The following is a 26,672-nucleotide window of genomic DNA, read 5'->3' on the forward strand; positions in this document are numbered from 1 at the left end:
TATCTAGCCTTGAGAGGCTGAGCATGTGTCGCACGTCTAGGTCTCCTGCGAGGACCGGCCTTTGCGAGATGGCCCATTTGTCTACATATGAAGCACTGGGCCGAGACTCGAATACTCCATGCTCTGGCGGAGTCAGTCACCACTCACCCTTGGTAGAAGGACTACCTTCAAGAGAGTGTGGGTGTCCCGAACCAAAACACGTACAGTAGGTGCACATGCTGCCTTGGCAGCGATTGAATCTGCCGTGCGTGGGGTCTCCAAGACAGTCCTCATCTTTGAACCAATCCTAGATAATAGCCTGAGGTACTCTCTCCTCAGGCTAAGGAAGCAAACCAAACTGGGTAGATCTACTTCCTTGGCAAGAACGCGTGAAGGCAGGTCGAAACCATGGCGCCACTGTTGAAAACGAGCCCTGATTGCTTGGATGGCCAGCGGGCTCATCGAAATGACTTGGAAGCCATCTTAGGAGTCTCGAACTCTATTTGATAGCAGCCACGCCTGAGGAGCTGTATGTCATTGATCTTTCCCACCTCCACGAGAAGGCGGGCTTGGAGGAGGGCCCTGTCGACAACGGCTGCGAACCTCGTGCCAACCCTCCTCAGGCTGGCGAGTTGTCTCTGTTAGATCTGGATCTCAGATGGTCTTTGAGGCCCCTGTAGGGAGGACCCCTGAACTCGAAGACGGGCCTGCCCTAGTGGATTGCGGCAGTGGAGCAGGTAGGGCTCTCTTGCGTGGACAAGCCCGTGCAAGGTGGCCTATTTGTCTGCAGATAAAACACTGGTTTGGGAGGCCCGAATACTCCACTCGCTGACTCATCCATCCTCCATCCACCCGAGGTAAAAAAACCTCCTTCCGGAGGGTGAGTGTCCCGAACAAAACCCGTATAGTGGGTAACCCAACGGCCTTGGCTGCAATTGAAGCTGAAGTGCGTGGGGTTTCCAAGACTGCCCCGAACATGATGCTACCTACTGCTGGCCATCAGCGGACTGGCCACCCATCTTTGAAGTGCCAGCCTGTGCATCTTGGGTCTCTAGTTGCTTTGTCTGTCCAGCCTTGGGAGACTGAGCATGTGTCACGAGTTGAGGTCTCTAGCGAGAACATGTCTTTACAAGATGGTAAATTTGTCTGCATATGAAGTACTGGTTCTGGAGACCCGAATAGGTGGTCAGCCATCAGCTGACTGGCCACCCAACTCTGAAGGAGTGCCAGCTAGTGCATCCTGGGTCTCTGGCTGATGTGTCTATCTAGCCTTGGGAGACTGAGCATGTGTCGCACGTCCAGGTCTCATGCGAGGACCGGCCTTTGCGAGATGTCCCATTTGTCTACATATGAAGCACTGGCACGAGACTCGAATACTCAATGCTCTGGCGGAGCAGATCGCCACTCACCCTTGTGTAGCAGGGCTACAGTCACTTCACAGGACATACAGTTGGACAGTGGGTTACACTGGGACTGGTTCACATTGGACGGACCCTCTGGACGGACGTCTGGTCTGGGAGTGACATGTGGCAGGGTACCTACCGACGACCGACGGTGGCCTAGTGGACCTTGTGGCCAGGTCACCACATGGCTGACATTTATGAGCCGTTGGTGGCTCTTTACGGTGGTACATATGAGTAGTAGCGGTCGCTTATCTTATCATTTTTCTTCACCTTTGGTCCAACATTGTCGAGAGGGCAGCGAGTCTATGCACAGAGCACATCTTCACCATCCCTGCACATCTGAGCCTCGACACCCCATTGTACCTGTGAGTCCTGAGCTGGAGCTGAGTGTGCTGCCACGCCAGAGTCTGTACATGGTTCTTTGAGCTAGTCGAGTCCACATGTTCTGGTCCACTGTTGTGTCTCTGTTGTTATCCCTTGTTTCTGTGTTTCATTCTGTTTGAGAGAGTTTCCATTGGTTTGAGTGAGATTGTCACGCACATTGCACTGAGGGGCACCCACACTATAGAGAGCACGACACATTATCCGCGCTACAGGTGCTCTCATTTTGGCGATCACGGTGGGACCTCAACTGAAATCTCATTCTGTGAGGTGCAAATCTTGAAGCTAGTTAGGTTTATCTAGCTTCGCCTACCTTCGCCAACCTTGCCTTGCACTGTTCTCCTCTCGCCTAGTCCAATTGGTCTAGTCCTCTCTCGCCCTGGTCCAACCTGTCCTCGTCCCTGGTCTAGACCTCCTCGACCCTGGTCTAGTCCTCCTCGTCCCTTGTCTTGTCCCTGGTCCAGCCGGGTCTAGTCACTTACCTGGTCTGGTCTGGTGGAGTCTAGACTTGTCACAAGTTTTCTTGCCCCAAGCTTGGTTGGACTGGTGGTCACTGCATGACACATACAAGGAGGTCAGTCGAGCGTCAAAGCGCACTACTGAGCCCTCTGAAGTACTATCACAGAAGACGACCTTTGAAACCTTGTAGAAATCCTTCAACCTCATCACCTATACCTCCACATACCACATCACCCATTCCTTCATCAGGTTCCCCATCTTCCCGATCACCTTCTCCAGTAAAGCTCTCTCCTATTCTGATACAGCAAGCTATAGAGCAACAGGCTCAGCAAGGAATCATGGAGCCACTAGCTAGTGTTTTGGCCAAGGTAAACATCAAGTTCCCTACCTTCAAAGGGCTTTCTTCAGAAGATGCTGACGACCATGCAAAAAGATTTGTATCTCTCTGTAGGGGACGTGGTCTGAACAGAGAAGATGCTTATTTGGTACTATTTCCATCCACCTTGGATGGCCTAGCAGATAAATGGTACAGCCAATTTGCAGAGAACCATTTTGCAACTTGGGCAGCCTTAAGACAGTAGTTCTGTGCAGCGTTCAGGCCGGGTGACTACCAGGAGAAGGTGTTGGATGAGTTGGCCAACATGGTGCTCAAGCCAGAGGAGACTTTTGCAGAGCTTATGACTAAAACTAAGTCGCTGGTGGCCAAGCTTCCCCAACAACCCGGTGAATTCATGGTTAAAAAGTGGGTGGAGAAGGCGCTTCCCAAAACTTCTCAGCAAAAACTCCGAAAGAGTCTCCGACCTGACGCCACTCTCGAGGAGTTCATCGCAGCTGCTACTAGGATAGAGGGGGCTAGGAAGCTGTTCAACAACTCTCCTCACATAGATACTCCCTCTGTGTTCTCGGAAGGTAGTTCTGCTGATCCTTTAACTTCTTTACGCAGGGAACTGGAAGCCCTAAAGTTATAGCGAGCTCTTCAAGAGGAGAGGTCCTTCTCTCTTAGACACGAGAAGCCTCCAAATCATGAGGCATTGGAACAGATTAAGCGCGAGCTAGAAGAGCTCAAGTGTCAGCAAGAGACTAAGGCTACGGTTTGGTGTAGCACATGCCGCTCTCCAGGGAACCCTCCACAGGAATGCCCCCTTCGGGTTTACTGCCACTTCTGTGAAAAATCTGGACATGAGGACAAGGACTGTTACTACCTCAAGGGATTGAGACAAATACAGTAAAGTCTTGGTCCTACTCTTCAACAAGGGCCAGCACCTGCATCTAACATGGTTTCTCCTTGTGGCCATCCACACCATATGCCACCTTTGCTGACAGCCCCTCCTATGCAAGGTATGCCAAGTACTTTTCCATCTCAGAGCTTTTATCATACCCCTGCTCCCTCATCACCTCCTCAAAGCTTCTATGCCTCCACCTCAAACTCAATGCACCAGGAGCAAGGACCACTTCGCCCTTCGACTCGCCCTTTGAATCGGCCCATTTTGTGCTACAGATGCAGGGAATATGGTCATTACCAAAGCAAATGCTCTCTGCCCGAAGAGTCTCCTCCCTCTCGTCATTGCCCTGATATGAAGGATCACTACAGTAAGGATTGCCCTAAAATTCGTGCATCTACGGCTTCGAACCCAAGTCAAGGCCAGACTGAGTTTGCCTTTCCCAAGCTCAATTTGATAGCAGTTAGAACTGTTTCTCAGCCGCCCCCTTCTACCCACGTGGTTACCCCTCAAAATAAGCCACCGCAGTTGGCAGAGGAGCCATCGGACGTCCTCACTCGGGCCCAGAGAGCCGCTCTCGGTCTTAGCATTCCATCAAGTTCAACTCCCCCACACATTGTCACACCTGTGGATACCCTGCCTGCAGCTGTAAACAAGCCATCCCCCAGTGCCATGGAGGAATCCAAATCCTTGCTCTCAGATATTGATGAAGCTTTCTTGGAAGCAGTTTCCGATCTACAAAAGATCAAGGTACTAGAGGAACAACAGGTAGAACAGGAAAAGCTTACAGCAGAGACACTCTTGAAGAACACCTTCAGACAAGTGCCCCTCTATGACATGCTGCGGCTAGATGCAAGTTTTAGAAGTGACACCCTTGCTGTTATTCAGTCACTTTATCCTGGAGCAGGTCCTAGTGGCGGGCACCTCCCAGTGTGACCATCAGAGTCCTATATGATATCGAATCCCGCTGCTCCACTCACTGATTATAGAAGCCCTCGCCTGACAGTGTCCGTTTTGGGTCGGAAATTCTCATGAGTGATAGTGGATGGTGGATCTGGCATCAACCTGATGCCCGAGTTCACTATGTTAGCTCTAGGTCTACAGCCTACTCGCCCTGCTCCCTTCACAGTTACATTGGCCGACCAGCGGACAGTCTACCCAGTGGGCATAGTGGACAATGTGCCTCTGCAGGTACAAGACTTTACTTTTAACTTGGATTTTGTGGTGGTTCGTCTTCCCCAGGTTGAGGGCCGATTTCCCTTGCTTATTGGAAGACCCTGGCTGCGACACACTAAAGCACTCTACGATTGGGGAAATGATGCAATGTGGATACATAATTCTGGCTCCTCGATGCAACCCATTCTCTTAGAAGGTGGTATGGATCCCGTGGTGCAGCAAGTTTCTTTGTCAATGGAAACCAAACCTAAACAAGAACAGCCTATTACACCTGAAGGGTCAGATGAAGATCTGCTCGAGTGGTTGGAGGCCACAAAATCTATGCCTTGTTATGGATCTCTATTCATGCCTGAAAGAACACCCTCTTCAAATGATTCCACAGTAACTAAATCTAATGTGCCACCTGAGCCTATGAAGAAGCATAGCAGCAGTAAGAAACCTCCTCTACAGGAGTTCACCCCCCCTAAAACATCAACCCTTTTGGTGTCTGCTTCTTTGACCAGAAGAAAGCTCTCCTCTGTGTCTAGCAAACTCCCTTCTCAGAGCCCATCCTGCAAGATGAATTCCAAGATCTTGATAGCTGTATTGCTCCTGATAGCTGGGTGCTCTTTGTTTGCCACTATCTACCCTCTGTCCCTCACCCTCCCTCCCCCTCTCCCCCTCGCCTAGTCCCCATCACTACCCTCGCCCTCGCCCTAAGTCCCTCCTCCTTGCCCACTCGCCCCTACCCAACCTTCATTCACCCTACCCTTCCTCTCTCGTCCCTTCCCAATCCACCTCCAATTGGCCCCTACCCAATCCCCCTCGCCCCTACCCTCTCCAATTGGTCCATACCCAATCCCAATCCCCTCGCCCCTACCCTCTCCAATCGGCCCCTACCCAATCCAATCGGTCCCTACCCCCTTGAGTTGGTCCCTATCGCCCCTATCCTCTCCAATTGGTCCATACCCAATCCCAATCCCCTCGCCCCTACCCTCTCCAATTGGTCCATACCCAATCCCAATCCCCTCGCCCCTACCCTCTCCAATCGGCCCCTACCCAATCCAATCGGTCCCTACCCTCTTGAATCGGCCCCTACCCAATCCAATCAGTCCCTACCCTTTCGAGTTGGTCCCTACCCTCTCCCATTGGCCCCTACCCAATCCAATTGGCTCCCACCCCCTTAAGCCCTCGCCCCTACCCTCCCCTCACCCCTCGCCCCTACCCACCCCCCCCCTCTCGCTCCTACCCACCCCCTTAAGTCCTCGCCCCTACCTACCCCCTCTCGTCCCTACCCTCCCCTCCCTTGCCCTCGCCCCTACCCACCCCTTCACCCTCAAACCTCGCCCCTACCCTCCCCCTCACCTCCCCTCGCCCCTACCCACTCCCCCTTCCCCCTCGCCCCTATCTAGCCCTCCCTCCCCACCCTCGCCCCTACCTACCCCCCCTCGCCCCTACCCACCCCCTCCCTTGCCTCGGCCCTAACTAGCCCCCCTCGCCCCTGGTCAGACTGGCATCCAGGTCAAAATGCTTGCTGGGAGCTCTATCCAGATGGACAGATGCCCAGTAACAAGACTGTTGGTGGCAGTGATGATGCCTTTAACACCTTCTTCAGTGAGACGAGATGGGAGCGGGAAAGCATGTTCCTCAAGCTGTGTTTGTTGATTTAGAGCCCACTGTGATTGATGAACCAACCTGGTTACTTACCCTAGAATTCACTTCATGCTTTCATCATATGCCCCAGTGATTTCGGCTGCTAAGGCCTATCATGAGCAGTTGTCCGTTGCAGAGATAACCAACGCATTTGAGCCATCGTCAATGATGGCAAAATGTGATCCTCGTCATGGTAAATACATGGCATGCTGCACAAACGGGCAAGAAATTTTGTGTAATCCTATCACAGCAGCAAGTTTATGAACCTTTTTGGCTGTTTCCTTGGGGCTTTCAAGCATTCACTTGGTTGCCATCACAATGCCGTTAATGCTTTTCGTTTTGCCATTAAGATGGAGCTTAACCGCATCGCGTTATTACTCGAGCTTCTGATCATCCCTCTTTTCGACAATTTCATCTGCAAGTGCGGACCAGGTCATTTTCTTCTCACTATAGTTATGGAGGATAAAGATGCGTTGGATCCAAACCGAGCATATCTCTTTGCTGAGGAGCCTCAGTCTGTTTTGCCGATTGGGATTCTTGGACTATGCAATCATATTGGGTTCTTGCCTATTCAAAGGCTTAAGGCGTTGCAAGCAGGACAGTGTTTTACTCCACTTTTGAGGCATGTAAGGTCATGGTTGGGCCTAGCACCTGCTTCAAGAAATGTACGGATGCACCTTGGTAGAAGGACTACCTTCGAGAGAGTGTGGGTGTTCTGAACCAAAACACTTACAGTAGGTACACATGCTGCCTTGGCAGCGATTGAATCTGCCGTGCGTGGGGTCTCCAAGACAGGGTCTCCAAGACAATCCTCATCTCTGAACCAATCCTGGATAATAGCGGAAGGTACTCTCTCCTCAGGCTAAGGAAGCAAACCAAAATGGGTAGATCTACTTCCTTGGCAAGAACACGTGAAGGCGGGTCGAAACCATGGCGCCACTGTCGAAAACGAGCCCTGATTGCTTGGATGGCAAGCAGGCTCATCAAAATGACTTGGAAGGCATTTTAGGAGTCTCGAACTCTATCTGATAGCAACCACGCTGAGGAGCTCTATGTCGATGATCTTTCCCACCTCCACAAGAAGGGGGGCCTGGAGGAGGTTGCACACATGACACCTCACCTCTGTTGGGTTGGGTACCAAGAATCTTGCAGATGACGAAGGTGGCCTAAAGGCGCTTCACCTCTTCTACTAGGCTTGCGATAGAGCAAGTCAGATGGTCGGCTCTGTGGGGTCGGGTGAGGGGACTTCGTCAGAGTCCCTCTTGGGCGGAGCAAGAGTCTCCATCTGTGTCTGCTATTGCTGTTTTTTTTTTTTGGGGCGGGGGAAGCAAGGGTGGGAGGTGGCAGCACAAGCGGGCGGGGAGGATGTTGATGGGGGTAGAGACCAAGGGAGGGTGGGGAGTAGGCGGGAGGCTGGGAAGGGCAGGGGAAGCGGGCAGGCAAGCGAGGCTGGGCGGTAGCAGAGCGAGCGGGCGGGCGGGCGGGAGAGGGCGGAACTGAGCAGCGAGCACGCTAGTCTTCGCTTGGTTTCAACTCAATATCTACATCTGTCAACCTTTTTGGATGACTCAAAACTTGGGAAATTTAGCTTTGAATACACCTGAGCTGCTAGACTTATCAATTAATGCCTAGACTTGGGATCGGTGAGCCGCGAAACACGGCTCTCTCCATGACTGTTTATCTGCATTAATAAAATTGCCACATTGCACAATGGGCAAAGACAGCAGCACAAGACCTGCACTCTCATTATTAGTCTGGATCAGAGCCCCGCATGTGGACATTAATCATGGAAAAATAGGCAAGACCCCTTAAAGGCTCATATTCTAATTGTCCTTCTTCCTTCTGCCTTTTTTGACCAAAAAGGAAGATGGAGCTCTACTGCTTGGGTTTCGTTATGCAAGACTATATGCAGCGGGTATCCAAGCATGATGTGCCATCTAGCTAGCTCCACCATGTACACTGTACTATATTGAGGGTGTAGTACGTTGTACATCAATGAGGGAGGTGTCAACAGCACCCTGAAGAATATGCCTGGATCTGATCTGAGCTGAGCCAGGTGCTCTACAATTTCTCATGTCTGATCCCTGTCATCTCTCAATGCCAGAAATGGGACATCCAAAAACCAGGAGCTCTCTGTCTCCTGCTGGCCCTGAGTGTCTCTGAGTTCCCTGCCCTCTGGAGACAGTGTGGAAAACTGTTGGTAATGCGCGGGAATCTGCCAAGCAGTTGGGCTAAATCCCAAAGAAATGAAAGCAAGAAGGTTCTGTTTGATAAAGCTATAAAGCACTATTCGATGAGCCTGCATAGTATAACGTAGTTAGTTGGGTAAAGGTTGACCACACCACAGACGCTGAGCTGATCTTTTACGTAAAATCAGCCACATTGTGACCGTGAAACGACACAAAACTGTCTAGAGAGGCAGCACTGGTGAATAATGGACAATGGACAAAGCTTGATCCAAGAATATTGAGTGAGTGATTGAAGGACATTGGGAACGGGAGACAGGGAAATGCCATTTGTAAAGCTCTTTCATTAAGTGACATTTATGACAAGACCTGAAGAAGAAGGCCTGGTTAATTCCATGCCAGCAGCTGTAGTAAGAGGGGAGGGCTAGTGTTTATTCGGAATGACTGGGTGTAAAGATCATGTAGGCAGTTAATCAGGTTGAAAGTCAAAGGGGCAGCTCAACCGGCGGAAAGGGGTGAGGGAGAATTGACATGTGGCACCTACAAAAATCTGCTGGCGCCTTCTTGGCATCAAGAAATGTAGGGAGCTCATTAGTCCAGCATACAAGTTAAACAAAGTAGCGTAATCTCAACGCATCACACCAAAGGGCAGAAGCTGGGAGAGCGCCCAAGAATGGGTGGTTCAAGGAAAATAAGAATAAAGTTGGTTTACAAGGAAATAAGATTTGCGAATGATAGTACCTGTTTTTGCAGACAAAATTACTGGCCTTGTAATTTTCCAGCTACCATCAATATGAACCACTGCAAAACATAGAAAAAGTATTATTCTTCCGTTTTGAAAGGACTGAGAATACAAAACTGTTCACAATATTTTCTAGGTGCTGCTCTGAAGACTGCTAATGGACGAAACGATAAGAGTCTTGAAAAAAAAAAAAAGCAATCAGAAAAGGTGCTTTGGCAGGAGCAAGAAGAATCTGAAGGTGATATTCAGGTTGGCTTCAGACATTATAATGCCTGAAGGAGTGTTTGCAAAATGGTTGAAGAATGTCATTAACATTGCGATACACCTACAACAAACTGCACCTCACTTTTCATCTGAAGGAAATGCAAACTAGAGAGGCTTTTCACAACTGAACTACTTGGCTGTTGTTAACTAGAGTCTGTGAGATGAACCTGAACAGTGATAATAACTGTTAAGAGCTTCAACACTACCAAGTGGATGACTGCTTGGATGGTAAAACTCTCTCCAAGAATATCAATCCGAACACAAAAAACAGCTTCAGTGCAGACTTTTGATAATGCTAAAGCGCTCAAAAGCATGAATTCCCTTGAAGCAGTTGCAATTCCGGACAGATCCTAGCAGTCTGTGTGCCAAGAGCTAAGAGAAAATCTTGTCCAACTGGCGAATATTAAACTTGAGTTGGTCCCAGCTATTCATTTGACTGGTTTGACAAGCTACTATTATAGACAAGCTAAATACATTCCCTTTACTGATCATGGAAAAAGCAAGCTATGCTGTGTCAACTCTGAAATTTTTATTTTGAATTTGGCTTTGAATGTTAACGCAAAACACAACAAACGGTAAAGTTGAAAACTTCCACATGCCTATTTCCTCTAAGAGAATGGCATCCTTATCTGAAGGAGGCCGATCGAAAACACCTGGTACATCTGTCTGCATGTGTTTCAGAAGCTATGTAAGAGTGGTTGCCACAATTCGTATCCAGGAAAAAAAAAAAGCGCATAGAGATAAATAAAACTAGTCAGCATGCGTACTACCATAGTTGCAACTTAAACACAGCATTCAAGTCTGGGAGCATTTATAAACATACTAATTCTAAAAGCATGCATGTTGTGAAGTTCATGTTTTGGTGCATTCCCACATGTGTTTAAATTTGGGTGATATTTAAATATTCAAGGTTTTTTACGGTATGTAGGGGCTCAGATGAGTTGCTTTGATACATAAATTTATGGATCGACACCAGGTCAGAATTGTGATAGATAACTTGACCACCCGACTTCATCAAGTATGCTCTTGTCAAACTTAAACTACCCCAACAAAAGAGCAAGCATCAGTATGTTGTTAGAATGATGCAAGGATAGGATAATCCATGATCAGAGGTGCCTAGGTCTCTTCTTGCTGGAGATCCGTAGACTCAAAGAGATTACCCTTAGGAGCAGTGGGACCTACACATAGAGGATCCATACAGAAGCAGATCACTACTTTTTACAGAGGGACTGCTCGGGATGGCCCACAACACGTTACCCAGCCACACCCTCATTGGGGCATCCTCCCTGATCGAACCATTGAACTTGGCCGCTCACGACGCTCGAGGATGCGAGGATCTTCACGTTGTAGACGAGGCCAACAATGTCGGAGGCTACAGAGCATCGTTGAGCGACATCGAGCATGCCCACCCACAGAGCTGACTATGGAGGACATTGAGACCATACTGCAAAGACCCATGAGAGAGTTCATGGGATGATCACCATTGTATACTATCTCCATTCTACACCTCATTAACCCTCATGTGATTGTATACTGCAAAGACCCATGAGAGAGTTCATGGGATGATCACCATTGTATACTATCTTCATTCTACACCTCATTAACCCTCATGTGATTGTACCAGTCCCCATATGTTTTGAGAGAATGTATTATGTGATGTTGATGATGTAGGGTAGGCTTACATTTCTACCCAATCTAGATACCCTCATTTATTTTAAATTTTATGCTCCCCATACATTGTGTTAGAGTCACACATGGATGTAACATGTAAGTCTCATTGGACCCCATTGTTGTTATATGCTGATGATATTGTGTTGATCTCTCACTCACCAGAGGGTATGCAGTGACAATTGGATGCATTACACAGTTTTGCAGAGGATAGTGGTTGTCTGTAAACCTTGGTAAAACCAAGGTTATGGTGTTTAACACCTCACCACAGTGGATCAGGAGATCAGCACCGATTTTCACATATGGTCAAGAGATTGTAGAGTATACAGATGCATACACTTACCTTGGGGTTGTCTTCACTGGGCCGAGGTTTTCTTTGGGGAGAGCAGCAGAGACTAGACTGACTAGAGCTTACACGGCCTTGGGAGGCTTGGAGAGGATGTGTTCACAGGTTCAGTTCCAGGAACCTCAGACAAAGTTATGGCTCTTTGATACTTTAGTAGCCTCAGCTCTGTTGTATGCGGTGCAGATATGGGGACCTTCTATAGGCCAAGATGGTTGGAGACGTATGGAGAGGCCCTTGGTATCTATGATCTCTTGACTGATCAGAGCCAAGGCCTCCGTACCCCACGCTATCATTCGAGCAGAGCTAGCTGCCCCTCCTATGGAGATTGAGGCGCTTACCAGATCAGTCTCCTTTGTGCATAGCTTGTGGGACACTACTAGAGATAGATATGCTGGACTGGCCCTTGAGTCTTCCAGACGGTTAGCTCTTCAGGGGGACACTTCATGCTGGTATGCACAGATGACATCATGGTTTCAGATGCATGGTTTCACCATGGGCAGGCTGCCCCCTTTCCAGTACTCTCTTCAGACACCCTCGATGTCTCTTACATGGGTGGAGATTACTAGACTCGTTCATCATGACCTGATCCAATTGGATACCAGGAGGACATGGATAGAGCCGCCACAGGAGTTGGGCACATAGATAGATTTCTATAGAGAGCATCTTCTCCACCTCACAGGAGATGGGTTTGTGATTCGACCCAGCTACATGGATACACATATGTCTCATGGTTTGCGGTGTGCCATTGGTCAGATACGCACATCCTGACATCAGCTGGAGATTGAGACTGGTAGATTCAGAGGGATACCAGCAGACAACAGGATATGCCGTTTATGCCAGCTAGAGCCAGAGACAGAGCTACATTACATATGTCATTGGACAGTGTACTATGAGATTCGGAGCCATTTCCACTGCTTATTCAGAGAGGGTTTCGGTCCTTTCTCTAGGGTCATGAGTTATGAGGATTAGAGATGTCTTGGGCTATATCTACTTGATTACACAAATATAGAGACACTTTATTGGGGAGAGCTAGAGAGAGACAATCCCAGAGATGGATTACAGATTTCTTTTCACTAGATACGGGACAGCCTGAGGAGCATCCATCACTGCAGAGCTCCGCCCACACTCATTCGACCACTACCAGCACTCTCATCGACCGAGCACTGGAGCTACGGAGATCTAGACGGCCATGATTGAGGAGAGGGGCTACACAACATTGACGGAGACTACAGCAGAGGATTCGAGCCATACTCTCTCGACATCCAGAGTGCGTATGAGGATGGATTCTAGTAGTAGTAGTAGTATTATTTTTCTAGTCTTTTGTACCCAGACATGGTATCAGATTCACAATTTTGTAACAATTTGGTCTCATAGGTCATTTTGGCCTTTTGAAGACGTTAATATAACATTTCATTTCATTTCATATCTCTCGCGGCCGCTTCCACTGCCTGTTCAGAGAAGGGCTCGGAGCTTTTTCTAGAGTCATGAGATACAAGGATCAAAAGTGTCTCTGATTGTTCCTGCTAGAGCTGTGCAGACTTAGGGAGAGCTTGCTGAGGACATCAGGGGAAAGACAGTCTCAGAGACGAATCACAGAGTTCTTTACTCTAGACGGAGGAGGGCCAATGGAGCAGTCATTACAATAGATCTCAGAGCCTACTCATACTAGAGCTACACTGCTTGACAGAGCCACTGAACTTGGCAAACCCAGACGTCCACGACCTCGGGGGGTCTCCCATTACCGACGAAGGTTGCAACAGAAGATATAGATCACTCTAGCTCGACATGCAAGACGCCCAACCAGAGTTCTGACCATGGAGGAGGTCGACGAGATTCGACAGCGACCGATGAGAGATTTCATCTGAACCCACGAGTCCCCCCCCCCATTTCCTATCTCCTTAGTGTTTTAGTGCTAGTTCTTTGTTAACTTGGCAACTTTGTAACTTTGTAGTTTCCGTACTCAGACATGGTATCAGATTCACCAATTGTAACTTTTTGGTCTCATAGGTCATTTTGGCCTTTTGAAGACGTTAATATAACATTTCATTTCTCTCTCTCTCTCTCTCTCTCTCTCTCGGAGTGGTTTTTAGCGGACCTGCATTCTCACTTAGAAGAGTAGCAGAGACCAGACTTACTAGAGCCCACGCAGCATTGGGTAGATTGGAGAGGATGTGTTCGCAGGTTCAGTTTCAGGAGCCCCGGACGAAGCTCTGGCTCTTTGACACCTTGGTGGCTTCAGCACTGCTCTATGGAACCGAGATATGGGGACCTTCACTGGATCACCACGGGAGGCCGGGTCGCTCAGACGGATGAGGGAACATGGAGAAACCTCTCATCTCTATGATCTCGCGGCTCATTAGAGCCAAGGCATCAGTACCACGGGCCATTATCCGAGTAGAGCTAGCGGCCCCCCCACTTGTGGTGGAGGCGCTCACTAGATCGGTCTCCTTCATAAACCGCACATCGGCACTTCCTAGAGACAGATATGCTCGCATAACACTTGAATCCTCTCGACAGCTAGCCATACAAGGAGATACAACATGCTGGTATGGGGAGATGACATCATGGTTTCAGGCACATGGGTTCAGCATAGACAGGCTGCCACCATTCCAGTACTCATTGGATGCACCATCTCTCACTCTTACACAGTCAGAGATCACCAAGCTCATCCGCCAAGACCTAACCCAGCTAGACACCATGAGGACATGGATAAAACCATCACAAGAATTGGGCACGAAGATGGCTTTCTACAGAGACCACCTCCTCCAGCTTACGGAAGATGGTTTTGTGGCGAGACCCAGATACATGGATACCCACTTGTCTCATGGGATACGATGCGCTATCGGCCAGTTACGCACATCTTCTCACCAGTTGCGGATTGAGACTGGGAGATACAGCGGAGTACCAGCAGAGGACAGGACATGCCCCTTATGTAACATGGAACTTGAGACAGAGCTACACTATACATGCCGCTGCCCCGTCTACTACGAGATACAAGGCCGCTTCCATTGCTTGTTCAGAGAGGGTTTTGGACCGCTCTCAAGAGTCATGGGATACGAAGATCAGAGATGCTTGGGTTTGTTCTTGCTCGAGCTGCGCAGACACAGAGATAGCCTGATGAATGGCGAGGCTATTCAGTCTCAAAGACGGATCACAGACTTCTTCAGAGCAGACACGGGACCACTGCAAGAGCCACTCCCACAGCAAAGCTCCCCCCCGTCTCACACCAGAGGCACACTGATTGACCGAGCGATTGAACTGGGGAAATCCAGGCACCCACGACTGCGAAGAACTACACAGCATCGACGAAGGCTACAACAGAAAATTCGGAGCACGCTGGCCAGGCATACACGACGCCCGGTCAGACTACTTACCATGGAGGAAATTGATGAGATTCGCCAACGACCGATGCTAGATCTCCTGTGATTCAACTATCCCAACAAGCCGCCCATTATTCTACTTAGTTTTTTGCTTGACTCACATAGACCAACTTAGGACCCCATCGTATATATCTTTGTTTTGTACTGTTGGTTAGGTTATTTTGTTACTCTGACTTTGTATCAGATCCACCACTTTGTAACTTTCGGGTCTCATAGGTCATTGTGGCCTTTTGAAGACGTTAATATAACATTTCATTTCATTTCATTTCTCTCTCTCTCTCTCTCTCTCTCTCTCTCTCTCTCTCTCTCTACATCCTACTAGAGCTTTGTTGGACCGACTATCCTGAATTAACTTTAAATTACTTTTAACCTTGATAGACTCCCTCCTTTTGTTCTCTCTCTGTATCTGGTTTTGCTGGTGACAATCGGGCTCTGTAGCTTATGATACCTGGGGGATAGGAACTGCCCTCTAATGGTTACCCCATTAAAAAGGTCCTTTGAATGAACTATCTCTTAGTTAGATGAACTTGTAATTGAATTTTTCACATTATGGGCTTGTGATTTAACCTGTGAGAGTGGGATTGGTCGACGCGTATACTTGCATTCTCTGATGATATGCATGTGGGTTAGCTTACCGTGTCTCTCTCTCCGTCTCTCTCTCCTGTTTCTGGCGCGTGCTATTTGGGGAGGTTGATAGCCTGGATGCTGCGCTACACCCGTGGCGAGTTAAAGCCTCTCTGCCGCCACTTCATATTCTCCCAAAGATAGGTCGACTGCGATTGAGACGATCCGAAGCAGATGTGCAGCCTTATAAAGGTGAGCCACTGGCTCACTTAGTTCTTCATTCTGCAAAAAGTGTGTGTGTGTTCTCTCACTGTGTGTATCACCTTCACTAATACCTTCTTCAAGCTACACCTGAGGGCTCCGAAGCATGGCCCCAAGCAAGAAATCGGTGGTGGAATCTAAAGAGGTTAGAATGAGATTTTTTCCAGCAAAAGAGTGTGGTCCTGTTTGCGTGACTATGGATTGGTAGAGAATGTTTTGATCTCCTAGATGGGGTGGTTTTGGGGTGACTGCAGCATCGGTTACGATTGGCATTATTGAGCACTTATCATTTGTAGCAAATTATAATGAATAAATTCGACACTTAAGCTTTAGGAGGCTAGAATGATATTTTTTTGCAGGAAGGGTCAGTAATGCTACCACGTTAATTTGCAAAATCTGTTGAAAGACTACTTTGGGGTATCGGTGTGGATTGGTATTCCTAGCTATGGCTATGACATATCTCCCATTGTGGGTATTATACCTTTATTGGCTCTAGACAGCCTTGTACTGCTCAATACGTTTGGCAAATCTGCCTCATGGATTAACCAACAAATGGTAGGCTCCTTTATTTACCAATTGCTCTTGCATATTGACCTATTGTTGACATACCAATTACCTGTGTCACAAACGGGAGCGCATAACAATATAAAATACATTCGGATAAATAGGATTTATCACTTATTACTGAAGCCAGAGGATATAGAGAGAAATAAATAGAGAGCGAGATAGAGAGTGAGAGGATCGACACAGTATTGGGACCAGAAGATGGGCTGGTCCCCCCCCCGTAATAGTATCTTTATTACTGAGGAGAAGTCTATACAAGCACTTGAACCGAACGTATTACCACGTTCGTTCTAGAATAAGACTTGATGGTTCCCAGAAGCCTCAGCTTCCGATTCCTAGGGAAAAACCCTATTCCAAGGAACTTCCGTTCCTTATTCCAATTCCTCGAGAATCAAGGTTCTCGCCTCTGGATCTCACCTTCCAGACTCAGGGCATGGCATCCTTGCAACTCTTTTCCAACTCTCTTTCCAGAGTCCTCTTCCTGCAGAACAACTCTGCTTTCCCGGACACGAAGTCCTTACTTGGGAATCCGAACTTCCGGATCACAACTTGAGAGACTACCTCTCTCCGATCCATGGATCTACTTCCCAAACTCGGGTACGAAACCCTTGGGCTGATCTGGCTCTAGTTCCTCAGAGCGCTTTTCTCCTGCAGAGGCTCATGCCTTCCTCTGCTCCTACTCCCTCACGAAGAGGAAGTACACCTGCAATCAAATACTCAAAGATCAGAACATGAAAATCGTTACCTTCAAAGTCTCGACGCTCGAAACGCAGCTCGGTTCTCGAAAAAGCATTTCCCCGGAAGAGATCTCTCCATAGAAAATCCTCTCTTCCAATCCTACACACAAAAGAGGTGTGTTCTCGGGTTCCTTCTCGTAAATCAGCCCCGTCTACGACGTTTATGGGCTGAAAACAGAGAAAAACAGAAACTTGTCGCGATGGAAACACGCTTCGTAGGCACTTCTTCGCGAGGGAACTCGCGCACTGGGTCTTGGCGACATCTGGTACACTTGGGGCAGCCATGGGCATCACCGGCAACGTCTGCTTTACGGTTGAAATCTGCAGTAGCAACTCCTCCTTGCAAAGATTGGTCCTCCTCTCTGTGATGCTTTTATAGCTCCTAGCCACGGGCACGAATAGCTGCTCGCGTAGAGATCGCGGCCGTTTTTTTTTAATAAAAAAAATAAATAATTTTTTTAAAAATAAAAATAAATAAATAAATAAATAAATAAATAAATAAATAAATAAATAAATAAATAAATAAATAAATAAATAAATAAATATATATATTTTTTTTTTCCTGTTATGCCAGAAAAAGAGAGAGAGAAAACGCTAGCTGATCTGTTGCCTTATTTATCAGATGGCTGCCCACTTATTAAGTGGGCGGCCGGCGTATTTTAAAAATAGTCTGAACCTGACCAAAAACTCAATAAAACCTTATAAGTTAAAAACAATGCTTTCACAACACTTCCCAGGCGTCCCTGGATGCAATCACATGCACAATTGCAATGCAGACATAGACTTCCTCGCAGGAAAGCATCTGCTTTCCCGAAAAGCAATCCCGCTTTCTCAAAAAGCATCTGTTTTTCCTCAAAGTTTCCTCTGAACCCATCTTCATTCAAGTGCTTGCTTTTTCCTTGTGCACAATTCTAACACAGTTTGGAATTTCCTCCCGACTATGGATATTCCCTTTCCGATGCACCCGTCACCCACCTTGTGACGCATCGGGAATATCCATCACCTAGTCCTTTCCTACCGAACTTACGGTACAATCTCCTTCACGATGCTCTATGTCACCCATCCTATGACGCATCACAGATGTCCGTTCCCGGATGGTCGGATACTTCTTTCCGATGCTCCCTCTCACCCATCCGATGTGACGCATCAAAAGTACCCGTTCCTGGTGGCCTTACAGATATTCCCGTTCTCAGTGTTCCCGTCATTACTTTAAATGACGCACTAGGAATACTCTGTACTCGGATGTCTCCAGTGAGAAAACCCTCTCACTTAAAATTCCAATAATTCATTTAGAATTATTTTTTCCTTGGTGTTCCAAGCGAGAAAACCCTCTCACTTATAAAGCCAATATTTTTCCTTGGTGTTCGAAGCGAGAAAACCCTCTCACTTATAAATCCAATAATTCATTTAGAATTATTTTTCTGTCAGATAAAGCCAATTTGGCAACAACCTGAGTACTTTGGTCTGATTGCTTATAAGCTTGCAGGTCGTTGCTCAAAGCTCTGATTCAGAGCAGTACCTTTATGCTTAGTGAGGCTCTGGTCTGGTAAATTGACCCTTTGCTTGTATTTTATGATTGTCTTAGTATTTTACAAGATACTGCTAGTGCTCTATCTTTGAGGGACTACCAGCAGTTACTGTTGTTAACACATTTTTGAGCTTACCTTGGAAATCACTTGAAATCACTTGAGTCACTTTACTCTATGGAAGAGTGGCTTGACTACTAGAACTAGGACTTGATTATGGGTTGAGGGAGAATAGCTGCTCTCTAACTGGCCTTGGCTTTGCTAATGGAAGCAATCGTTTTCTGCTCAAACTGGTGGTGCCATCTAATATGGGATGTCAGGCACTCACATAATCTATTTGAAATTTACCTACTAAGCTAGGCACCGATTAAGGTTTGCACAAACTATTAGCCACTGCTGTATACAGGCTGGTGTAAAGGACTTTTTTAGGACCACGGGTCAGATTATGCTGTACCATCTGCTAGCATGGATAATTTGGATGACTGTGGACTGTTTTGGGGTTGGTTCTGGGTTGTTTTTGATAGCTTGGACCGTGGGTATTGTTGACATAAGGGTTGATATTGTAGAGATCAAATTGCTGGCTTCGGGTGGTACTGGTTGTTGGTATCCGATAGCTAGCATACTATGTGTACAGTTAGTTATGGGTTTTGCAGGTTGTATTGGATGTTGATATCCGATAACTTGCTTACTTCGTAGACAGGCATTATGGCTTCGAAGGGTATTGAATGGAGATATCCAATAGCTTGCATACTTTTTGCTTTTTGTACAGGTACTATGTGTAGTGTGGTTCCGGATGTATAGCCGGAGCCGTTCATATGGGTGATAGAATAGTAGTTTGATACGGCAATAGCTTCACCTATTGCTTTTGGGTTTTGAGGTTATATTCGTGATCTGGCTGGCTGATTATGCTATTGGCGAATGATGACTAAAACTGATATGGATTTAGGAGATATATTTTTTCTCATAATACTGCTCTTTTGGCTCTCTTCTGTAAACACTGATTTGCAAGGATTGGTGGAGTTGGGGCGTCTTGCCAACTAATCTATTGCCATTACATATGGGCTTATCCTACTGGTTGTTGTGTTGTGCTGCCTTTTGAAGAGATTAGGTAATTGTCTCTGATGATGTGTACAGGTAACTTTGGCTGGTTCACATACTATTGGTTAAACAGGTTGATAGGAAAATAAATGTTTTGGGGATACTAAGACAATCGGAGTTGTGAATAACCAATTGGGTGTGATTATTGGCAATGGTTTCTTATACTGTTGCTCTGTTTGAGTTTTTGGCTTGATCTACTGTTCGACTTACTTACTAATGTTGTTTGAAACTCTCAACAAGGCTCTTTTGGTACTGGCCTTCTCGGACTTTTGGAGGTAAGTATACTGGCAGCTCTTTGATGGCTGGTGAAACTGTGTGCCAGTTAGTGATACCATTTGCCGACCGGATTTGGAAGGCCCTAGAGAATGGGCGGAGTACTATTAGAAACTGTGAGATGTTGTCGAAGGTAGTCTTATTATGGATCAGATACCGGCAACTAACACCATGTGTTGTGGCTTCACTTGAGGGGAATGCTACACCTGGTATATAGATATGATAATCGGCTTGAATTTGTGGGGAGTAAACCTTGTTTTTTGCTGGGCTGTTTTGACCCGCCTATTGTGCAGTAATTCTCCTCCTAGTGGGATACAGTAGCACGGGTAAACCTGGCTTGGAATTCATACTAAAGGATATCGTTGTGCAGGACGAATATCTGCTTAAATTTGGAAGGATTGTTTTCTTGTTGCTCTAAGGATATTTTCGACTTTGAAACATTGCATAAACTTACTTTCAAAAAGTACTCTTAAAAGTTAATGAGCCATTATGTAGGAAGGAATATAAGGAGTAAAGGTTTTTTAGAACCTTATTTCATATTGAAGTTAAAAACTTTAACTTGGCATTAAAATATATGGTTATAAATTTAGACCTAACACTCTAAAGTATATTTGTTTCTTTAAATCAAGAAAACTGTTGCACATCACTTCAATTTGTACAGCTTGATCTTCTTCTTAAGATAGTACCAGGGTGACATGGATGACAACTAGGTCACTCTAGTTACCTGGTATACGGTCTGAAAACTAACGAACAGTTGTTTTCTTACTTTGGATGCGGGTAAGGGTGTCGTTTCCTTGGCTACTGTTTGAGGGGATGTAATGCTATACACTGATACTGTAATACTAAATCAGGACCTTTCCCTAATATGGCCTGATACTGTGATGTATTTTTTTTGGATATTTAGTTGAAAGAAATACATGATTTTGTACTATAGACTGTAGACATAGGTCTTTGAAATTTGTCTCATGTGTTATGTATATTGTAAATAGATTAAACTCTCTCTCTCTCTCTCTCTCTAACACAAAAGAAAGTGCAGGAGGCCGAAAAAAGGATTGAGGTTGCCAAGAAAGGGAAAGGTAAGGAAGCTCCTTGTACACCCACTCTTATTAACATGACCCTCAAAGAGGAACAAAGGAGGAGGATGCGGGCTCTACATGTGAGGGTAACCAGCCTCAAGGACATAAACAATGTGGAAAAAGAGGTCACAAGTCTCACATCCATGATGGGGGGGGGACACCTTCACACACAAAGGCATGGAGAGTGGGCAAGAAGAGTGATGGCCCGGGAGAATCTTCAAAAGGGAGAGCTCTCATACTACGTTTCCCCTCCTTGGAAGAGAAGAAGGAATCTTGAAAAAGAGGCCTACTCTCAAGAAGACAGGTATTTTCCTCGGGGATGATCTCACTCTCTCACAGCTTGCGCATATGAGAGAGGTAATGCCAAAGATTACGGCGGCAAGGGAGAAGGGAAAGACGGCCTTTTACAGAGATGGTCGGGTGGTGATTGTAGAGCGGCGCTCTACATGATGGTGTGAGACCTATGGCACCACACTGAAGATGGCTACTTGGAATTGTAATAGATCTATGAGGTTGGACGTTGGTGCCTTTAAGGACAGTTTCAGAGACAGGGACATTGCTTTCTTCTCAGAGACTCATCAAGCCCCTGGACAACTTATGGCACATGTGGTGGGATACAGATGGGAGACGGCCCATAAGACAGCCGCAAGATCTGAGCATGGGAGTAGAGGTTCAGGAGGAGTAACAATGCTATTTAGGGAAGAGTTATAGCCACTATTACATATTGTACGGAGAGATGATCATGCTAGATACATGTGGGTGAGGCTGAGAGCTGACACAGGCGTACATTGCCATATGTTACTTCCCCCCTAGTACGTCAGTACATGTTGCATCCAGAGGACAGTCGCCTTTCTCTATACTAGATGATGATATATGGGAGTTTTCTAGGGATGGTGATATTATCCTCCTAGGGGACTTCAATGCCCGAACAGACAATTCTCAGGCAATCTTCTACGACACTTTAGATGAGATGCTTAGAGAGCTAGATGTGGATGAGTTGGGGCTTGACAGATGCTCACATGACAGAGAGCACACGGAGTATGGGAGATACCTCATGGAGATGACGACTACACATGGGTTAGCCAAACTTAATGGCTTACAGTGATTTCCTGGAGCAGCCGGTTTCATGTGCTTTTCACAGACATGGGGCCAATAGAGTGGACTATGTTACGACACAACCGAGCTTTATTCCTTGTATTCACGATTTCATAGTGGGAGCCAGACGAGTGGGCGTAACAGTGGATCATGCTCTTTTGACATTGTCCGTTTCATTTCAGTATAATACATCTTAAACATCAAAAGGCACCATCTGTATCTCATTCAGTAAAGTGGTGCACTTCTCCAATGAGAGGCCAGGATCACCTGTGCATAGACGGCTATAGATCTCCTCTGTATAAACCAAGTCAGTCTCTTGTGTAAATGTATAACGGGTATGTGACTTGCAACATCAGAGGTCTAGTAGCAGAGCACTTTATACATGCTGCATAATAGAGTTGGTATGATGGTCTGCCCCATAATAGTTGGTATGATGAGGAGTGCATAGCCCAGCTTCAGAGGGATCTTCTTTTAGGAGTCATCACTTACAGACAATCTCGGATTGCTTCCTGGCACCTTGTGCGACGGAAGAAATGAGCTTACGTGGCCCAAATGGAGCGAGACTTGTATCTGTTGTTCTCGAGTAGAGACTCAAGAGAGGCATGGTGATTCTTTCATGAGCACTCCCCTCCCCCAGTGATTACTTCTCCTGACGTGTGGGGCCAGTATGCATCATCGTTATATACGGTTCCTGGACAGGACCCCCTTCTAGATCCTACAGAGCCATGCCCACCTAACAACACCTTCTTTACCACTAAGAGGTAAAGAGAGCCATTGACAGGATGAGGACCAACAGGGCATATGATCATGATGGTATAGTAGCAGAGCACTTTATACATGCTAGAGATATGTTGGTAGAGGTTCTTGCAGTCTTCAATCGTGCCATGTGTGAGGGGTTGCCTGAGACTTGGAGGTTGTCTAATATTGTGCCTATCTTCAAAGGCAGGTGATCCTACAGAGCCTGGGAATTACCGCACTATTATGGTTGGGCACACATTGGCACAGTTGTATGCATCCATTCTTGCGTAGCAATTGAGTAATTGGGCGGAGGGTGAGGGTGTACGGGCAAAGGTCTAGGCCGGTTTTAGGAGGGGTTTCTCCACTCTTGATCATATTCTGACACTCAGAGCCATCATTGACGAGGGCAGGTCACATGGGAGATGAATTTATTGTAGCTTTGTGGATTTCCGCAAAGCATTTTACATGGTACCGAGAGCTCGATTGATGCGCAGATTGTAGGAGATGGGGGTGCCCATAGTGTTGATTTGGGGGATTATGGCTCTATACAGATCAATGATGGGACATGTACGCACACGGAGGGGATATCTGATTTAGTTCAATCCACCATTGGGTGGTGAAACAGGGTTGCCCATTGTCTCCTACTCTATTTGGTATGTATGTTGATGAGGTGTTTGATTACATTGACAAGGAGGGTGATAGAGGTGCCCAGCTGGCAGGGACATGGATCCCATTGTGTTATATGCTGATGATATTGCATTGATCTCTAGCTCACTAGAGGGTATGCAGAGATAGTTGGATGCATTACACAGTTTTGCAAAGGATAATGGATTGTCTGTAAACCTTGGTAAAACCGAGGTTATGGTGTTTAACACCACACCACAGTGGATCAGGAGATCAACACCGACTTCACATAAGTTGATAAGATCAAGGTAATGAAGTAGACCAAATCACTGCAAGGTATATTTGTGTGGATCTTTGATGAGTTGACACCACTATAGTTAGAGAATACAGCCGGGGAACTGGCCAAGGTCAGAGAAGCAAGGAAGCAAGGAAAGTGGGCGGTCTATAGAGGAGGGAAAGCTATTATCAAAGATTTCATAGGTCCACCTTCCCTTTCAAGGATAGGAACTTGATACTTATACACCTCTAGTCACATTATGTACATGGTGATTCTACCATTGTAACATGTAAACTCTGATGAGTCATGAGAGCTTTGAAGTTAGCTTTTTTCACATGCACTTTTCTCTAAATGATGCCCAAAGTGGATTGTAACCAAGGCTGTAGTTTGATTTGTCCTATAGGCCAACTTTGGCCTCGACAGGACGTTAATATATCTTTCTTTCTTTCTTTCTTTCTCTCTCATGCAAACGCTTATGAATAGAGGATCGAGGGAGACCTTTAGGGGAGCTCACTTATATATTGACAGAGACACTACAGGATGCAGCAGCAAAGGCATACCCACACAATGAGCCTGGGCAGCGACGACATTTTGGGAGCACACCCCAAAATAGCTGGTATGATGAGTGCAGAGAGACCAGAGCCTGCCTTCAAAGGGAGGTACTTCTAGGAGTCATTACTCACTCACATGCACTCACGGATTGCTTTTCGGCATTTGGTACGACGGAAGAAGAAGGCGTCTCTAGCTCGGCTAGAGCAAGGTTTATATCAGTTGTTTTTGAGCTAGGATTCAGGCGAGGCATGGCGACTCTTCCATGAGCACTCCCCCCAACCGGTCATCACTTCTACGGAGGTATGGGGTCAGTATGCATCATCTCTCTACATAGTCTCAGGGCAGCCACTACTTCCAGATCCGCCAAAGCCATGCCCACACACGTGTGCTTCTTTACCGCTGAGATGGTAAAGAAAGCCACTGACGGGGGAGAGTAGGAGAGCATATGATCACGATGTCTTGGTAGCAGAGCATTTTATACATTCCAGAGATTTGCTTGCAGAGCTTCTAGCAGTGATGTTCAACCATGCCAGGTATGAGGGCCTACCTGATACTTGGAGTTTGTCCATGATCGTACCTATCTTCAAGTCAAAGGACCCTATGGAACCTGGGAACTACCGCACTATCATGATTGGACACACATTGGCACGGTCATACACATCCATCCTCGAGCAGCAGCGGAGTAGATGGGCAGAGAGAGGGGGTGTACGGGCAGCAAGACAGGCGGGTTTCAGGAGAGGTTTCTCTACTCTTGATCATATTCTGACACTCACAGCTATTGAGGAGGGGAGATCACGTGGGAGACGGCTCTATTGTTGCTTTGTGGACTTCTGCAAAGCCTTCAATACAGCCCAAAGCTAGATTAATGCGTATACTGAAAGAGATGGGGGTATCCAGAAAGTTGATTTGGGGGATCATGGCTCTATACAAGACAGTAGTGGGGCATGTACGCACTCCAGAGGGGATTTCTGATTTGGTTCACTCCACTATTGAGGTGAAACAGAGTTGCCCGCTATCTCCTACACTATTTGGCATGTATGTGGATGAGGTTGCTAACTACATTGAGAGGGACGGTGATAGAGGAGCACAGTTGGCAAGGACATGGATCCCACTATTGTTACATGCTGATGATATTTTGTTGGATTCAAATGGGGTTCAAATTTGGAGGCCCTCAGTGGACCACCAGGGCAGATCTTCTAGCACCGATGGATGGAGATGTATAGAGAGGCCTCTAGTCTCTATGATCTCTCAAATGATTCGGGCTAAGGCCTCAGTGCCACATGAGATTATTCGAGCTGAGCTAGCTGCCCCACCTCTCGTAGTTGAGGCCCTTACTAGATTTGTTTCCTTCATGCATAATTTATGGGACCTTCCCAGAGATAGATATACTCGACTAGCCCTTGAGTCATCCCGTAGCTAGCGCTACAAGGGGCCACAACATGTTGGTATGGGCAGATGACATCATGGTTTCAATCACATGGCTTCAGCATGGATAGACTGCCTCCATTCCAGTACTCCTTGGATGCACTCTCCCTTTCTCTCACACGGGCAGATACCACTAGACTTATACGTCAGGATTTGATTCAACTAGATACTAGAAGCACATGGACACAGCCGGTAGAAGAGTTGGACACGAAGATGGCTTTCTATAGAGAGCATCTCCTCCAACTAACAGAGGTGTGATCAGACCAGCCTATATGGACACTCATTTATCCTATGGGATATGATGTGTTATTGGTCAGATGCGCACATCATCGCATCAGCTAGAGATTGAGACTGGCAGATTTAGGAGAGTACTAGCAAAAGCCAGGATATGCCAGTTGTGTCATATAGAGCGAGAGACAGAGGTACATCACATTTGTCATTATCCAGTATACTATGAGATACGAGGCCGCTTACATTGTCTATTCGGAGAGGGCTTTGAACCATTGGCTAGAGTCATGAGATATCAAGATCAGAGATGCCTTGGGTTGTTTTTGCTAGAGCTGCGCAGACACAGGGAGAGTCTCTTGAGGAGACCAGGAAGTGGGAGACATTTTTTTTTTCCGAGAAAAAGATCCTTCTATCAATTAATGAAACTGCCCATAGGGCTACAACCACATCTACAAGAGAGGCCTACAACAACCATGATGGGGAGACTCTCCCAATGAAAAAACAGCATATGTACAATGAGGCTAAATCAAGAGATGGGAGGAGGGTCAAGCCACACAGGTGGTCGGTAATGCCATCGGAGTACACCTTGGACCATGGTGTAGAAAGGCCTAGGACGCCAGAGTCGAAGGAAAGCCTCTCTCCGCTCCCGCATGTGGTCGGAGGTGCCTTGTAGTCTCTCGAGCTGTCCTCTGAGAGTGTGGATCAGCTCTAGCCAAAGATCGCGAACAGTCTCTGCTGGTGACACAAGGCGAGTCTGAAAGATGCGGAAGCAACGGGCCCACCAAATGAACCAGAGTG

At 46.9% G+C, this 26,672-nt stretch overlaps 1 protein-coding gene across 3 annotated transcripts in view; it reads right to left on the reverse strand.

Moving 5' to 3' along the window:
* LOC147433713 (Amino acid kinase family protein) overlaps positions 1-26,672 on the reverse strand; it is a 205,453-nt gene that overhangs the window by 17,438 nt on the left and 161,343 nt on the right. For all 3 annotated transcript variants that reach the window (XM_086490341.1, XM_086490342.1, XM_086490343.1), the window contains exons 9-10: positions 10,042-10,108; positions 9,178-9,237 (exon numbers count right to left, since the gene is read on the reverse strand). In XM_086490341.1, the coding sequence (XP_086346467.1) occupies positions 9,178-9,237; positions 10,042-10,108 (127 nt within the window). The remainder of the gene's footprint in view (positions 1-9,177; positions 9,238-10,041; positions 10,109-26,672) is intronic.

This window comes from Adiantum capillus-veneris, chromosome 19 (genome assembly GCF_014529385.1).
Source record: "Adiantum capillus-veneris isolate H3 chromosome 19, ASM1452938v2, whole genome shotgun sequence".
Lineage (NCBI taxonomy): Eukaryota > Viridiplantae > Streptophyta > Polypodiopsida > Polypodiales > Pteridaceae > Adiantum > Adiantum capillus-veneris.